This window comes from Rhineura floridana, chromosome 11 (assembly GCF_030035675.1).
Source record: "Rhineura floridana isolate rRhiFlo1 chromosome 11, rRhiFlo1.hap2, whole genome shotgun sequence".
NCBI lineage: Eukaryota > Metazoa > Chordata > Lepidosauria > Squamata > Rhineuridae > Rhineura > Rhineura floridana.
In genome coordinates, this window is record NC_084490.1 from 72963863 (window position 1) to 72982298 (window position 18436).

At 41.6% G+C, this 18436-nt stretch overlaps 1 protein-coding gene across 2 annotated transcripts in view; it reads right to left on the reverse strand.

Annotated features, from left to right (window-relative positions):
- COL15A1 (collagen type XV alpha 1 chain) overlaps nt 1–18436 on the reverse strand; it is a 285344-nt gene that overhangs the window by 160368 nt on the left and 106540 nt on the right. For both annotated transcript variants that reach the window (XM_061591221.1, XM_061591220.1), the window contains exons 4-5: nt 17606–17680; nt 9407–9496 (exon numbers count right to left, since the gene is read on the reverse strand). In XM_061591221.1, the coding sequence (XP_061447205.1) occupies nt 9407–9496; nt 17606–17680 (165 nt within the window). The remainder of the gene's footprint in view (nt 1–9406; nt 9497–17605; nt 17681–18436) is intronic.

An 18436-nucleotide genomic window follows, 5' to 3' on the forward strand; every position in this document is an offset into this window, starting at 1 on the left:
GCTGGAAGTATTACCAGTGAAGGCTGGTTCATTAGGCAAACCAGGGCATTGCCCTACCAAGGAGAATTGCAAGCAAAAAATGTTAAGTTTCCCCCAAATTCACAAAACTCTCAAATCCATAATCTATCCTGTCTCCCATACATTCATTATCCTTCCATTTGCACTTAGAGAGAAATTTCTGTCAATCTTTTATTCTCTGGCCAAGCTGGGACATAGGAACTTACAGCCATAGTACATTAGTAGGTCTGCCTCAGAGTAGACCTGGTAGACCTATCGCAATCATAGATATGTCTTCTGAGCATGCTCAGCGCAGCTTCCTTTAAGGCCATAGCTCTTCAGCAGGTGACCACCGGGAGTGTTTCCTACTTGGCAGAGTTTTTTTGTTTCATTTTGTTTAGTATTTGTTTTGTGACCTTGCTTGAGAGAGGGGCGGGGGAGTGCAAACCAGCAATGGTGGTCACAGTGCAAGCCTCTTTCTATAATAAATATGTATCAATTTTTTATTTAATCATTTTGCATTTACTTTTGTGAATGGTCAAATGGGAGGCGAAATGGTGGGTAGCTTGTATATGGGTTGCAACAAACTGTTTCACCATTCACCATTTCTCTGCTTTCACCCATTAAAAGCTGCAGCAGCAGCAGCTGGGTGGAACAGGGCAGGCTGATCTGAGCCTTGTGCAATTCCACAGTATTTGTAGGAAAGATGTGTGTTTATGCATATGTAGTACTCTGTTCTTTCAGTTTAGGGAAAGAAATGTTTGGATAATGAAAATTAAATTTTTGGGGGGAGGGTTGGAAAGGAAAACTCATGCAATTAGAGGCAAGTGTTCTTTACATTTTAAAAGGTTTTGTGTGTTTGTTTCGTTTTTTGTGTGTTTGTTTCGTTTTTTGGCAATGGGTGTGTAGGTGAAAACCCAGGGTGGAGAACCTGTGGCCCTCTCGATGGTACTTCAGCTCCCATTAGTCCCAGCCAGCATGGCCAATGGTCAGGGAAGATGGGAGCTGAAGTCCAACGATATGTGGAGGGCCACAGATTCTCCACCCTTGGATTCAAATATTTATGTCTAAATAAAAAACAATCTCTAAATAAGAGGTATAGAGTTAATCATCTTAAAGTCATACTAGGACCCTCTTACATGGAAGTTCTTCCCCTATCCATAGATGTGTAGAGAATAATTGATGCTTTTGAGTGAGGAGATAATGGCACTCTGCACATGTGTAATGAAATGCTTTCCTAAATAAGTGCTGTACAAGTCTTATTGTGAGAAAAACAGCAAGGTTGAAAACTGCAGCCCTACCAAGTCAAAATGTCATCACTGAGTAGTACAGAAGTTGCCTTTTCTAGGTGTCCAGTAAAAAAGTTAGAAAATCACACACACCCCAGCAACTTCTGGAAGAAAGGGCAAAGTATTTTTTGAGGGGGGGGACTAGTCTTTCAGGAAGGCTGGAGTAGCATGAGAGATTTCCAGCACAATCCTAACCATGTCTACTCAGAAGTAAGCCCTACTGAAGTAAATGGGATTTTTGCCCAGGTAAATGGGATTAGGATTGCAGCCTTAGTACATATGAACATACATATGTAACCTATGTTTCAGTTGTTGCTACCAGGATTAGGCACTACAAGGTACACTGCTATGGTATCGGGCATTACAAGGTCTTCATGATGAAGCTGGACATATGGGTATGGAAAGAACATTAGAATTAGTCAGAGACCGCTTCTGTTGGCCTAGAATGGCAGCTGATGTTGAACAGAACTGCAGAACCTGTGAAAGGAGCATCAGGGGAAAAGCTTCAGCAGAAAGGGCAGCACCTTTGGTGAACATAGAAGTTTATGCACCAAGGAACTGTTAAGTACAGATTTCTTAATGCTACAGCCTGATGATTGTGATACCAGAAATATCTTAGTAGTCACTGATTGTTGCACTGAATATGTTCAAGCCTACCCAACTAAAGACCAAACAGCCAAGACTGTTGCTATTAACCTGTGGGAGAATTTTCTCTGCCACTATGGTTTCCCAAAAAGAATACACAGTGACCAAGGAGCGCATTTTGAGAACAACTCACCAACAGTATGTGAAGGATTTAAAAAGAATGCTGAAGCATGCTTATGAATGGGCAAGAAATGAGACTGAGAAGAATCAACAAAAGAAGATGGGATGCAAAAGTCAAGTTTTCACATATATCAGAAGATTTTCTTAAGAGGAAAGCATAAATTGGCTAATAGATGGGAAAGCCAAGTATATGTTGTCATTCAGCAACTACAAGACCTTCCAGTATATGTTCTGAGACCTGAAGATAGTGATGGACCAGAAAAGACACTGCATCATGATTTGTTGCGGCCATGTGGTTTCATTTCAGCTGGTGGGGAAGAATCTCAACTACCTGACTATGAATTGTCAGATGCTGACATGTTCAACACAACAGATGAAGCTGAACCAATAGCTGGATTGAATCCTGAAGCATCTGTGTTCGAGCCAAAAGGGTTTAATCTTTCTGAAATAAATGATGCCTTGCAACCAACAGCTGAGAGTACATTGTTAATGGATCCTAATGACACAGTTCCCCATTTTCAGGGAGAGAAACTTCCAGACATCTCTATTGAAGTTCCAGTGACTGAAACTAATGAAGATATGGATATGCCAAGTTTGGAAACATCTGCTCAGGAAACTGTAACAGAGTCTGCCACAGAGACCACAAAGACAAAGGCACACAAGTATCAGTGAGATTCCAGGACTATATACATAGCCTCTCACACACCACCCTCATGTCACAATGTCCCACAGCACCCAACCCACATTAGTACTATTGACTCCACAATTCTTCTGGCTATTGGTAAGAAGGAAAGGCCCTAATGTAACCAACTGTCAGGTAACCAAATGTCAGGGACGACACTGGTTCAGTAGGGGAGAATGTAACCCATGCTTCAGTGGTTGCCACCAGCATTGTCAAAAAGAATGGTAAATACAACATGCCTGTGTTTGCTGGCATTGGGTGTGGCTACTCCCCTCTCTTTCTAGAACCAGCTGTTGGAGCATGCTCAGTAAGTAATCTTCAGGGAGGGCTGGCTTGTCGGAAGATTCCAGCAGACCAGCCCAACTCAAGAAGAGGAAGCTGCTCCAAGAGGGAATGGCAAAGCCAGCAAACTCTGTGTTACTCACAGGCCTGTTTTGCTTGTTTTTAGGAGCCAAGCAGCAACAAAAGATTTTGCCACCTGCACAAGATAACAGCAAATCTGTGAACTCATTATTTGTTTTGTTTCTTCTTCTTCTTTGCACCTTATTAGTTGTTGGAAAAAAAGAGGAATTGTAATTTCTTTACTGCTTTGATTGTTTTTAGGTATGCGTTAGGACCAAATTATTAATTAGAGGTCAAAGATGATTTGTGGGAATGGTTAGATATTGTTTTAGTGGGGTTAATATAGATGTTATCATATTTTTGATAGTCATAATTTTGTGATATTGTAAAATATGTATCTCCCTATATTTAAAGACGTCGTTAAGTATTGTTAAGTATATACTTGAATTATGTATGGAAAGAGAAGATTCCAGCAGACCAGCCCAACTCAAGAAGAGGAAGCTGCTCCAAGAGGGAATGGCAAAGCCAGCAAACTCTGTGTTATCCACAGGCCTGCTTTGCTTCTTTTTAGGAGCCATGCAACAAAGAAAGATTTTGTTTCCTGCACAAGAAAATAGCAGCAAAGCTAAAGAACTGTGAACTCATTGTTTCGTTTTGTGTTTCTGTTGTTGCACCCTGTGAATTGCTGAGAAAGGGAGAATCTGTGACTTCTTTACTGCTATGAAGCAATAGAAACCAGATTGTTAAGAGTATTATTTCTCTGTTCTGATAATAGATGAGAACTATTTTTTTCTTCAATATATATTTAATTTTGATCCTTGTTTCTTTTTCTTGTCACTGCAACTATGGGTGGGAATCACACTGTCAGAAAAGACTGATCCTGCCCACTTCTCCTATTTAATGTAGGGATATTTTGGGGTTACACACACATATATATACTGCCCACATAACACCATGCATGATTCTCGTTGGGGCTGCTCCATGATTCCAGAGGCCAGGAGCAAATATACGTGGAATGGCAAAAGAAAGGGCTGGGCAAACACAGGACGAGAGGGGTAGCACATTAAAGCACTCCATTGGTTTGCACACCCTGTCCACTGAATCCTTTCCCAGTTCAGATGGCCCACTGATGGGCCTTTCACCCAAGGGCCCATGAAATCCTGGCACTCACTCTGCCTGACAGTCCCACATTCCCCTCATCTCTTCCCTATTATGCTTTCTCTCCCTTTGCCCTGTTTAATTGCTCCATGCAACATTCCTGGCTAAGCCAGCACTTGAGACATATGTATCATGACTCTCAACCAGCTCCAAACAACTTTCTCCTCTAATGTGTCCAATTACTTGGAGGCCTTCCCATCTGAGGATTATTTTAATGAATTGATTCCTTTTGAGAGCCATCCCTCTTGTCTAACAAACCAGACATTTTTATGAGCTGAAAATGGGCATGACTTTAACCTGCACATGAAAATCTTGGTGCAATGTATCTCAAATGCTGCCATGCAATTATGTTTGTTATAGAAGCATTTTGCAGAGTGGTCTAGACAACGTTGACACTGGTAATAAGCTTTGGTTGGCAGCTGCATTGTTTAAAAGTGTGGTGCATCATTTGCTTCACTTTCACACAGCACAGAGAATGGCTTTGGGCAGTTTGCTTGGCACTTTGTAACACTCCTGTGTGAATATCAGCTTTCCAAAAGCATCTGTTGAGTGGCTGTGTTGGTTCTTTATACAATCTTCAGCTCTGCTTTGGCATCTGGCAAGGAAGGGCACACTGAAATCCCATTAGCATTCTCTGCAGCCAGCATATAAATCCAGGGACTTGTTGGCATTTAGACACTTCACAGCTGGCAAACATGTGTTAAGTTTTGTTAGAAGCAACATAAATCTTGGGAAATTTGATGCACTGAAGTTCTCTCTAACATGCCCTTTTAAGTCCACGGGTATTACTTTAATATAACATTTTTAAAATATGAAGCTATGAATCCTGCTCAAGAAAATGCTTTCCCATCAAATTCTTACAGCTTTAAAAATGGATTACTTTATGAGGTTTCTGGCTTATGGCTGTTTATTTCACACAAAGAGTCCTACTGTAGCTGTAACTAGGGCTACACACAAACTGCTCTTTGTCTGTAGGCAGACTAAAGAGTAGAAAACAGTTGCTAAAGAAGTAAGTGTCAAATGGATACAGGCTATATAGCATAGTACTTGTCTTTTAATCACTTTTCCTCACAGCTTTGTTTCTTGATATTGTGTTATTAATTCATGTCTGTATCTGCTGGGAAGTCAATGAAGTATAAGACCCTTCAAGTTTCAGCTTGGGCTGAATTCCCTGGTGCAATAGCCAAAACAATAATGTAAAACTGAACCAAAGACTAGAATATACCTGTTACTACCTTACAGTTCATACTGGTATTAGTTCTTCACCCTTTAAGTAACTATTGTAAATATGTTAGGTAACTAACATAGGAAAAAACCCAAGTATCTACGTTACTGGTTAGAAAAAAGCACACCATACCAAATGCCAAGGTGATTGGTGCAGATTATAGAAATTGTAGAATATGGGGAAAAAATCATCATTGGACATCAATCAGAGTATGCTTTAAGATGTCATTCTAATTATTGTCCAAACAGAAAGTGTAATGGAAGTACCTGACTTCCTATTATAGGTTTTGCATGTTACCATTACTGTGATTCTGTCTCCCATGAAGATACTACTACCATCTATACTTATGAAGTGACTGGAACAAAAACTTCACCCACCAGAACATTTGGATTGTGGGTTGTTGAGTTCCAGTCACTTCTATGTGAAGTGGAAGCATCCTTGTTGTTGTTATGTGCCTTCAAGTCGATTATGACTTATGGCAACTCTATGAATCAGCGACCTCCAATAGCATCTGTTGTGAACCACCCTGCTCAGATCTTGTAAGTTCAGGTCTGTGGCTTCCTTTATGGAATCCATCCATCTCTTGTTTGGCCCTCCTCTTTTTCTACTCCCTTCTGTTTTTCCCAGCACTATTATCTTTCCTAGTGAATCATGTCTTCTCGTTAGGTGTCCAAAGTATGATAACCTCAGTTTCATCATTTTAGCTTCTAGTGACAGTTCTGGTTTAATTTGTTCTAACACCCAATTATTTGTCTTTTTCGCAGTCCATGATATGTGCAAAGCTCTCCTCCAGCACCACATTTCAAAGGAGTTGACTTTTCTCTTATCCGCCTTTTTCACTGTCCAACTTTCACATCCATACATAAAGATTGGCAATACCATGGTCTGAATGATCCTGACTTTAGTGTTCAGTGATACATCTTTACATTTGAGGACCTTTTCTAGTTCTCTCACAGCTGCCCTCCCCAGTCCTAGCCTTCTTCTGATTTCTTGACTATTGTCTCCATTTTGGTTAATGATTGTGCCAAGGTATTGATAATCCTTGACAAGTTCAATGTCCTCATTGTCAACTGTAAAGTTACATAAATCTTCTGTTGTCATTCCTTTAGTCTTTTTGACGTTCAGCTGTAGTCCTGCTTTTGTGCTTTCTTCTTTAACTTTCATCAGCATTCGTTTCAAATCATTACTGGTTTCTGCTAAGAGTATGGTATCGTCTGCATATCTTAAATTATTGATGTTTCTCCCTCCAATTTTCACACCTCCTTCATCTTGGTCCAATCCCGCTTTCTGTGTGATATGTTCTGCGTACAGATTAAACAAATAGGGTGATAAAATACAACCCTGTCTCACACCCTTTCCAATGGGGAACCAATCGGTTTCTCCATATTCTGTCCTTACAGTAGCCTCTTGTGCAGAGTATAGGTTGCGCATCAGGACAATCAGATGCTGTGGCACCCCCATTTCTTTTAAAGCATTCCATAGTTTTTCATGATCTACACAGTCAAAGGCTTTGCTGTAATCTATAAAGCACAGGGTGATTTCCTTCTGAAATTCCTTGGTCCGTGCCATTATCCAACATATTTTTCCAATATGATCTCTGGTGCCTCTTCCCTTTCTAAATCCAGCTTGGATGTCTGGCATTTCTCACTCCATATATGGTAAGAGCCTTTGTTGTAGAATCTTGAGCATTACTTTACTTGCATGGGATATTAGGGCAATAGTTCGGTAATTACTGCATTCTCTGGGATCCCCTTTCTTTGGAAGTGGAATATATATTGAACGCTTCCAGTGTGTGGGCCATTGTTTAGTTTTCCATATTTGTTGACAAATGTTTTGTCAAAATTTGGACAGATTCAGTCTCAGGAGCTTGTAGCAACTCTATTGGTATGCCATCTATTCCTGGTGATTTGTTTCTTCCAAGTATTTTAAGAGCAGCTTTCACCTCACATTCTAAAATTTCTGGTTCTTCGTCATATGGTTCCTCCGTGAATGAATCTGTCATCCTGGCATCTCTTTTATACAGTTCTTCAGTGTATTGCTTCCATCTTCTTTTTATTTCATCTCGGTCAGTCAGTGTGTTCCCCTGTTGATTCTTCAACATCCCTACTAGTGGTTTAAATTTCCCTTTCTCTAATCTTTTGGAATAGGGCTCTTGTTCTTCCCATTTTGTTGTGCTTTTCTATTTCTATACAATAACTATTGTAATAGTTCTCTTTGTCCCTACGTACTAGTCGTGGTATAGTTTCATTTAGGGTTCTGACCGTGTTTCTATCTCCTTTTGCTTTTGCTTTCCTTCTCTCTTTAACCATTTTAAAAGTTTCTTCAGTCATCCATTGAGGTCTTTCTCTTTTTTTAACAAGAGGTATTGTCTTTTTGCATTCTTCCCTGATAACGTCTCTGACTTCATTCCATAGTTCTTCTGGTTCTCTGTCAACTAAGTTTAAGGCCTCAAATCTGTTCCTTATTTGATCTTTATATTCTTCTGGGATGTTATTTAAATTGTATTTTGGCATTATGAGTGCTTTGTTCTTCTTCTTTAGCTTTACTCTGATTTTTGATACGATCAGTTCATGATCTGTACCGCAGTCTGCTCCTGGTCTTGTTTTTACAGAAAGTATGGCGCTTCTCCATCTTCTGTTGTCAATTATATAATCAATTTGATTCCTATATTGACCATCTGGTGATGTCCATGTGTACAGTCCTCTTTTTGGTTGCTCAAAAAATGTGTTGGCAAGAAACAAATCATTGGCTTCACAGAATTCAATAAGTCTTTCTCCTGCTTCATTTCTGTCACCTAAGCCCCATTTCCCCACAATTCCTAGTTCTTCTCTGTTTCCTGCTTTTGCATTCAAGTCCACCATGATTATCATCATATCTTGTTTTGGTGTGTGATCACTTTCCTCCTGTACTTCTGCGTAAAATCTCTCCAATTCATCTTCTTCTGCGTTTGATGTTGGAGCGTAGACTTGGATGATGGTTATGTTAATAGGTTTCCTGTTTAATCTCATTGATATCACTCACTCAGACCTTGCTTTGTAGCTCCTAATTGCTTTTGCTACATCACTTCTCACTATTAAAGCAACCCCGTTTCTTCTTGGTTTCTCATTTCCTGCATAAAATAATTTGTAGTTGCCTGACTGAAAATGTCCCATTCCTGTCCATTTTAATTCACTCACGCCAAGTATTGTAATGTTGATATGCTCCATTTCTTGCTTGACAATTTCTAACTTTCCCTGGTTCATGTTTCTCACATTCCATGTTCCTATTGTGTGTGTTGTAAAACTCCGGACTCTTCTTTTGCATCTGTGCGCATCAGCCACTGGGCTTCCTTTCGCCTTTGACCCAGCTGCGTCATTAGGCACAGCACTACTCGTACTTTTCCTTTGTTCTTCCCCTGTAGCTCGGTGAGTGCCTTCTGACCTGGGGGTCTCATCTTCCTGCACTATCTCATGTTGCATTTTGGATACTCTGTTCATAGGGTTTTCGTGGTAAGAGGTATTCAGAGGTGGTTTACCATTGCCTTCCTCTGAGTGTGGATGCGTCTTAGTCTGGTGTCTCAGCTTTGACCGTTCCGCCATGGGTGCCCCTGCTAGGAGTCCAGCCTCTTGGTACAGACTCCTGACGGCATTGCTCTCAGCTTCTTCAACACTCTCAAACCCCCTCACCACGTTAAGGTGTGCATCCTAAAGGGGGGGAAGCATCCTAATTATCCAAAAATACTCACTGTAGGTACAGAGAGAGAACTCTCTGGGAAATGAAAAATAACCCTTGTCATGTCATGAACAGTCTTTACAACAAAACATGAAGTTTTGAATGAAAAGTTAATTCATGAAACATAGTCAAATAAGTCTGCTGACTATAAGCATGAAATTAATTGACTTTCAATACATTATTTTGCTCATTAATAGGAAGCCACAAAAATAAAACTAAACAAGATCTAATACTTACTGGGGCTTGTGAGGGCCGAATGATTTCTTGTGTCTCAGGGATACCCTCCTGTTCCTGAATGGTGTTGTGGCCGCTGCTTTCTCCTGAAGCCTATGAAACACAGGCAGGCCACAATTAAGAATTTAGGTCATGTCCACATGAGGAATTGCATGAATAATGAGCACATGCAAGCCTTAACCATGTGCATAAACACATATATGTTCTATGCATTAATTACTTGGCCAACTAAAAAGAGGAAGAACCCCTAGACTGTCCATTTGTAGTGCAGTCCAGTGCACATGCAATACCGATATATATATGAAGAAAGGTTTTCCAATTTTAGAGTCAATGAGCACCATCCTTGTAGAGAATCATTAAAGCAAACATGCGTTAACAATTTAGTTTGTTAGTCTGTTGAAGCAAAAAAACAACAAATAGTATAATCACCATTTAATCCTCTCTTTTCCATGCTAAAAGTACCCAACTCCTTCATTGCTTTCTCATAGGACTCAGTCCCCAGGCGCTCACCATCTTTGTTGCCCTCCTTAAGAAGGATACCTTGACTATCCTTCGTAAACTGTGGTGCCCAGGACTGCTACTCCAAATGAATCTGACCAAAGCAGAATAGAGTAGTAGCATTACTCCTGGTGACCTAGAATTGCACCGGCCTTTTTTGCCACCACATTGCACTGCTAATAATAATAATAAATTTAATTTCTTTGTCGCCTATCTGGCCAATGGCCACTCTAGGCGACTTACAAAATCGTTAAGATACAATTGATAAAATACAGTGATACAATATAAAAACAATACATCTGCAACAACAATATTAAAACTGGGCAGAAGGCATTACAATTATAACAATTAACCCTCCCCGGGTTGACTCATGCTGACTCATGTTTAGCTTGTAGCACTAAAACCCCTAGATCAGTGGTTCCCAAACATTTCCCCCCCACAGACCCCTGAATTGCTGAGGGTCTTGGCAGACCACTTAATTATTTTTCTACCTGTTGTAGCAATTAGAATACCATAGGATTCAAATTGTAATATAATACAATACAATACCAAAAAAAGAAATAAAAGAATAAGAATGCAATTAAAAATCAATATGAATAATCAATGAGATGGATGGGCCAGTTCCAATCTTCAACCACAAATCCACAGACATGCCACGGACCACCTGATTGAAGCTTGTGAACCACTAGTAGTCCACAGACCACAGTTTGTGCCCTAGATCTTTTTCACATATATGGCTGTGAAACCAGGTGTCACCCATCCTGTATTTGTGCATCTGAGGTTTTTTAATGTAAATGCAGAACTTCATATGTATCTTTACTGAATTTTAATTTGTTTGTTTTGTCCCCATTCTCTATCCATTCAAGAATATTTTTAATCCTATTTCTGCCTGCTAAAGTATTAGCTATCTTAACCAATTTGGTGTCATCTGCAGATTTGATGGGCATTTCTACTACTCCTTTGGCCTAGGCCAAAGATGTTGAAAAATGCTGAACCCAGGAGATAACCCTGCAGCACCCCACTTGCCACTTCTCTCCAGGTTGATAAGCAGTCATTGATTAGCACTCTTTAGGTATAGTCAATCACATTTTGCCAGCTTGCCAACAAAAGTATCATGGGGGACTTTGTCAAAAGCCTTGCTGAAATTTAGATATACAGTAGGGCCCTGCTTTTTGGCACCCCGCTTTTCGGCAGTCCACTAATACGGCGGCTTTCAATTAGAGTAACGCCCCACTCATACGGCGCTTGTTCCACTTTTACGGCATTTTTCAGGCATCGCGCGCCATTTTATTGACAGAGTTCTGCTTTTAGGTGGGTTTCGCTTTTAGGCGGGGATCTGAAACGTAACCCGCCATATAACATTCTCCTGATTTACCAGGCATTTCATTTAAAAAGGAGACACAAGGTTAGCTGAGCGTTACTTGTTCTTAAGAAACCTGTGCTTTGATCACAGCATTTCCCCCAAATGTGCACAGACTGTGTAATTATGTTCTAGAACCTTTCTAGCTGGCTGCTTGATAGTTGCCTGGATCGTCTCCCCCCGCACCCAGGCAGCTTTTTGAAGACGGGGACAACATCTGCTCACCTCCAATCATGTGTGACTTTACCTGTTCTCCACGGATTTTCAAAAATTATAGACAGAAGCTCTAAGATCACATCTGCAAGTTCCTTTAGTACCCTGGAATGCAAATTGTCAGGCCCTGAAAACTTGAATTGCTGTTACAGTGGCTAGGTGCTCCTGTATGTATCTTGGGCTGCGAATTCTTCCCTCATCATCTTATCTATTTTTGCAAGGTTGAACACATTTTTCCTTGTGGGAGAAGACTGAGGCAAACCTTTATCCCAATTCAAGCCACACATGATAAAACTGAACCTGTTGATGTATTGTAATTCAGATTATTTCACTTTGGAGTCTCAATCTGAAGTTCCTTTGTTGAGGTATGTGACGCCCTTCCCTGGCTCTCCCTGTCAGGTTCCTACCTGCTCGTGGCTACTGCCTGTCACTAGGCACCACCAGGGACTCCACCAGTCCGGACTGTCCTTTTTTATGGTTTCTCTCTCTGCTCTAGCATAGACCTCACCAGATCCCCCTGCTAGGCAGCACCACCAGTCACGTCCTATAACCAGTATCCCCAGAGACTCTGCCTGAGTCTCTCTCAATCAGGTTACCTTTGTGACTGCGTGCTTAAGCTGTCCCCAATCCCTTTGATCTATACAGAATGCATATAATTCTGGTTTGCTCTGTGGTACTTGTGGTGTTATATTCTTCCCTTCACCGCTGCCACCATTTGTTATTGTTACCCTTCAGCCTTGGTATTTACCTTACCCTCCCTTCTGGTCTGTGAAACCCCAGCCAAGGATCAGGCCTTTGGTAAACCAAATAAGTATTTATTAAATAACAGAGATAACAAGATTACTTTATAAAGGCACATAAGCATATGGTTTCTTCTATTACTATGATACTTGACTTATCATAAACTAGAACTCCCACTCTCTCTTTCTCCACACGCTCCTGACAAACACCTCTCAAACATCTCTCAAAAACCCACCAAAACAACCCACTCACGTCCACCCAGATTCAACTGTCATTCTTCCTTTTATACGCTCAGCCATTCTAAACACTCGGCTGAGTCATCCAGCATTCTACTGCTCATTTACTCCCCCCTCCTCTTTCATTCCACTTACCATGTATCTCCTATACAAACAGCACTTACCATATATAATTAATACAGGAACATCACAAGGTACAGCTACTTTAAGGTCACATATATACAGGGCTGGCACCAGGCATGACTGGACCTTTGGGCACCAGCCTGCCCCGGGCCTGCAGTGCTCGCCCGCATGCCATACCTACCTCTCCTGTTGCTTCAACATGAATGCCATGCACGCTGCATCCACAGGGCTGCCCTCAACCAAGATGGCGTCAGGAGCTTCCCTAAGGGGCCTATGCCCCCCCACCTCCTTAGCTGATGGCACGAACGCCCACTACACTACATATGCACATGCCTGCCATCAACCAAGATAGTGGCAGGGGCATCAGCCTGTTTGGGAAGCCTCCGCTGCCATCTTGGTTGATGGCAGGTACACATGTGCAGAGCGCACAGCATTCACTATAACAGGAAAGGTAGGTGGGGCATGCGGACAGGTGTTGCAGACCCACATGGTTTGTAGGGGGGGCTGGCACCTTCCTCTCTGTGATCTGCAGCAGGGTCAGGAGTTCACATGGATCGCAGAACAGGAGCGCTACCCTCCCACCATAAGCAGGGACCCTGCAGGGGCCCCTCTGGGCAGCAGGCCCTCGGCCAGGGTCTGACCTGGCTGCCCTCTGGCGCCAGCCCTGCATATATAGAATATCCTGGGAGGTTGAAATGTTCCCCCATTGACTTTTGAATACTGCCAATTCTGATGTCAGATTTATGTCCATTTATTCTTTTGCACTTTAGGGACAAAATTGCTCAGATTTGAACACTACAGTTAGAGCAAGTCCAATGGAGATGTCCAGGTTCCATCTGTACTGGATCAGTTTCAATTATTGCGTTCTGAGTATGTGTAGAAGTGCAGCCTGAAGAAGTGCAGCCAACCAGCTTGCCTATCCTTGCCCATCTTGGCTTCTTAAAGCTAGCCACTGGGTGGGTCTAGGGAGGAACCAGCTGTCTTGAAGAAGGTGGTGGCATGTCCCCTCCTTAAGAGGATCTCCCTGGACCTCAAAGTGTTAAACAATTACTACTGAGTGGCTAATGTCCCCTTTGGGGGCAAGGTATTTGAGAAGGTGGTAGCTGTCCAGCAACAACCATGTTTGGAAAAGAGTATCTGTATCACTTTCATTCTGCCTTCAAGTCCAGTCATGGCACGGAAACTGCTTTGGTCACCCTGGTTAATGACATTTGTCAGGCGAGAGATGGTGTGAGTATGACTCTGCTCATTCTCCTTGCCCTCTTGGCAGCTTTTGATACCATTGACCATGGTATCCTTCTGGAGTGGCTCAGGGAGGTGGGGGTGCTGTACTTCAGTGGTTCTGTTCCTACCCCATGGCTGTTTTCAGAAAGTATGGGGGCTGCTGTTCAAGACCATGGAGGCTTTCCGGTCGTGTTCTGCAAGGTTCCATTTGTCCCACATGCTATTTAACATATGTATGAAGCCACTGAGAACTGTCACCAGGACTTTTGCAGTGAAATGCCACTAATATGCAGATGATACCCAGCTCTATCTCTCTGTTACATCTGAATCAGTAGAAGCAGCTGAGGTGCTAGACAGAGGACTGGAGGCAGTGATGAGCAGAATGTGGGCCAAAAACCTGAAACTGAATCCTAAAAAGAAAAAGGTGTTATGTGTTCCAAGTTCTCAAGTCCAAGAGGTGGGAAGATGGCCTGTTCTGAACAGCATTGCACTCCTCTGGAAGAAATAAGTTTGAAACTTGGGGGTACTCCTGGATCCAAGATTATCACTTGAAGATCAAGTGGCCTCAGTGGCTAGAAGTGCCTATTTCCAGCAACAGCTGGTTCAACAGCTACAGCCTCTTTTGGACAGAGATGACTTGGCCATGGTACTCCGCACTCTGGTAATTTCCAGACTGAATTATTGCAATGTTCTCTACTTTGGGCTCCCCTTCAAGATGACTCAGAAACTTCAACTGGTCCAAAATGCCGCAGCCAGATTACTGGCTGGGGTTCCCTTTAGATCTCATATAACCCCTGTTTTAAAACAGCTGCGTTCATTGCCAGTTTGTTTCTGGGCCCAATTCAAGGTGCTCACATTAGTGTTTAAAGCTCTAAATGACTTCAGCTGCAAATATCTGAAAGACTGTCTTCTTCCCTACAGATCATCTTGGGTGTTATGATCAGGGGCCCTCTTGGTAGTTCCACCACCCTCAAAGTTTTTTGGGGGGGGGGTTGGCCTGGGTGAGGTATTCTTTTTGGCAGCTTCTAGGTCGTGGAATTCCCTCCCCACAGAGGTACATCTGGCACCTTCACAGTATAATTTCTGATGTATGTTGAAGACACATCTCTTTTCCTGGCCTTTGATACCTGAGATATGGATTTTCAGAACCATCCCTATTCCTGTAACTGCAATATGTTTTAACTGTTTTTAATATTGAATTTTAAATGGTTGTAACCTGTCTTGGGACCTGCTGGTGAGGGTGGGTGAATTCCAGTTTGACACAGGGTGTGGTCCCTGTGTCCATTTTTCTGTTATGTTTATTTATTTATTTATTTATTGCATTTATATACTGCTGAAGCTCTCTAGGTGGTTTATAGCAATTAAAAACATTTAAAAACAAATATACAAATTTAAACACATTATTTTTAAAAAACAGCATAAAAACACAATTTAAAATTTTTTAAAAAACAATTTAAAAAATTTAAAAACAATTTAAATAAATAAACCCACTTAACAGCTAGAAATTACAGTTTTGGAGAGCTGGAATCGGATGACCTATTCAATATGGTCCTAGCAGGGGATGACTGGAAATCATTCCCATAAGCTAGAAAAGGTCATCACTGGACCAAGACAGCACCAGCTCTGCCTGCTCCGTTACCAAAAAGGAATACCCATTCCACCAGTCTGCATTGTTGGCGGGGCTGTATCACCAAGGGTACACATTTCCACCTTTGGTAGTCATGCCCTTGAATTCATTCATTCATTCTGGGTCATGGTTCATCAAGAACTTTGTAATAATACAAAAGAAGTTATACAGTTTACCCCGGAGTTGTTTCTAGTATCTATATTTGTGAGTCCCAATCTAGATACGAAGTTTAAGCCACTTGTATCTCTTCTATTATTGGCTGCTAAGCAGACAATTGTTTAAAAGTGGAAAACTCTGGATGGACTAGACCAATCTTCCTGGTACAGAAATGTGTGGCACTTTGAGCTTATGGAAAAAAATCACCCAGAAGATACATCTATTGCAAAGTCCAGCAAAGTCTCAGTCCTTCAGTGCCACTTCGTGGATGTTTATTAACTATACTGCACAACATGACATGCATGAACACTTATCTAATATTGCTAAATCTATTTGGACTGCTTAAACTCCTTTTTTATTTTGCAATGCATTTCTAACAAAATTTTGTTGAGTTCATACTTCCTTGGTTAGGTTTCCTTTGCATTTTAGATCTGGATATTGTGTTATATTTTGTTATTTCTGGTTCTTTTTTTCTTTTTTGTTCCATATGTATAATAAACTTTTTAAATAGTTTGTCACACAAGGCCTGTGAGATGGAAGTGTCATTATCCAGACTCAAGGATGCCTTAGAAAAGCATGTCTAGTGCTTGTGTTCATTCGAGAAACCATCAAAGGTATATACTGTCTTAGCTAATGTCTTTTATTACACTTTAGTTTGACCAAAGATTGAAACCCAAGTGGGCCTATGTAAATAGGAAGAAGCCTGAGTTTCAGTGGCTCCTGCAAAGTTCTATGGTGCAAAGTAAAAGAGCTCTAATTGGTAAGACTGCTGGGGAAGGGGCAAAATCTGATCTTCCCAGTAAGAAACTAGAGTCAATAGAGGCATGTTTTGTCTCCGTTCCCCAGCAGTATCCTTGAGTACAGATTGTTACTTTACTATAAGAGAATTACTGCCATTCAGTCCAGCTGGAAAGGAATCATATGAATCCATCTAGCCCAGTCTTGTATTCTACTTTGAACAGTAAAATTCTCTTAAAACTAAGGGCCCAAGTAAGGGTCTTAGTCAACGTTGTCATCCAAGATTTTTTAACAGAAGATGCTTGGGCTGAACTTCCACATGCAAAGCATGTGCTGTACCATGAGCTATGAAGAAGGAACCTACATCCCCTGACTAGTCTAGCTTCCACTGAGAAACACCCCATGGAGAATGCACACACATAGGCATTATACCACTCACAAGAAACTTTGTACCATATGGGCTTTCTATCTCTTCATACCTCTACCTAGGTGAGTCTTCATTTGTTTCTTTCAGAGAGATGTATGGCTAGGTTCATGGTATGCTCTTTGTGTGCTTTTTAGAGTGCACAGTATATCTGTTTTCCGAGGTACTCTTTCCCCAGAAACAGGAAGCAAGAGAAGCTTCCATGCAGGCAGTGCTCTTCGGCTTGGCCTCCAAATATTTAAGTATGGCATGAAATGGATCTTAGCTTACTTCTTATAATATGTGGTCTAATGGGGTTAGATGGCCTTCCCATCCAGGCATACAAATTAGATGGATGCCCTTCCCATCCTGGCATGCAAGTTCACAACTCTTTCTCTCCCATCTTCAAGACCTGTACCCTCAGGGTTAAGATGCACAACCAATAGCTACTTCTTTTCCTTATCTGTCAGCCATTCTTTGCACATGACAAATAGCCTTGCAGTGTACAGAGCCAGTGGTGGCCAAACTGAATGTAGCATCGGAGATCCCTCTGCCTGCTGATAGTCTATTTGATTTTTTAAAAACTGAAGTGCAGCACAGCCTTGGTGTGTGTATTAATGTCATTGTAGCTGTGATGATGGGGGAGGGGTACTTACACTTTTACTTGCAGCCTTTTTTGCAATCAAGATTGGCCCCCTCCTCCACTGGTTTGCTACCCCAGGGGGTGGGATTCAAGGTTTGTGATCCCCAGTTGAAGGACTAGGTATCCTAGGAGCTGAACGTAACATTTAGCGAACAGCAAGGCTTCTTGCTTTTCTTGTGCAGTAAAATTAACGGTCAATCCTTATCATAACTGCAGAAAAAGTGTACATGAAGTACTTACATCTGGGTCATCTTCCTCACACTGGTCCTCAGTAGCCCTTGGATCCGGTTTGATTGTTAGCTGCTGGATGGAGCCCTGCAAGGAACAAGAAGAGCAATTCAAGGTGACATTCTTTAGAAAGAATCCCTCATGGCTGACTGTACTTGCTGTTTTTAAAAACAGCCTGAACTATGTAGATGAATTAACAGTGATAAAGGACTGTAGGCAATGCAGGACAAGGCCAGGGAATTGTAGTAAATTTCAGTTAGCTAATGACTGTTATAACAAAGAGGGCTAACAGCTGCCTGTATTACCTTCATACCCTGCCCTTCCTTCAAGGAATGCAGGGCAGCATATTGTAATATTATTATAGTCTATAGCACCTTTAATGTGCATATGCGTTTAAAAGTAAAAAAGACTGAGGAGCTTTTACAACTGAGAAGCTGTCAAAGAGTGGGGAGAAAAGGGAAAGACAAGGGAAACAAAGGGTATATCTGAACAAAATGCACTTACATGTACTGAAAATGCAGTTACATCGACCTTTTCACATGCATGTATTACATTTATATCCCACCATTCCTCAGAATGGAGCTCAGAGTGGTGTACACTGTCCTCATCTGCCCATTTTATTCTCACAACAACCCTGGTAAGTAGGTTAGGCTGAGTGACTGGCCAAAGGTCACCCATTAAATTCATGTTATGTTCAATACAGGGCAAGGAGAGCAGGATTGTGGACACTGTCCCTGCTCCTGACCTCCCTATGTGTATACAGTTTCATGTACATGGCCTCTACACAGGTGTGGAGGTGGAGAATACAAACAACAGGCACAATTCCGCTCCCATTCCATGCAT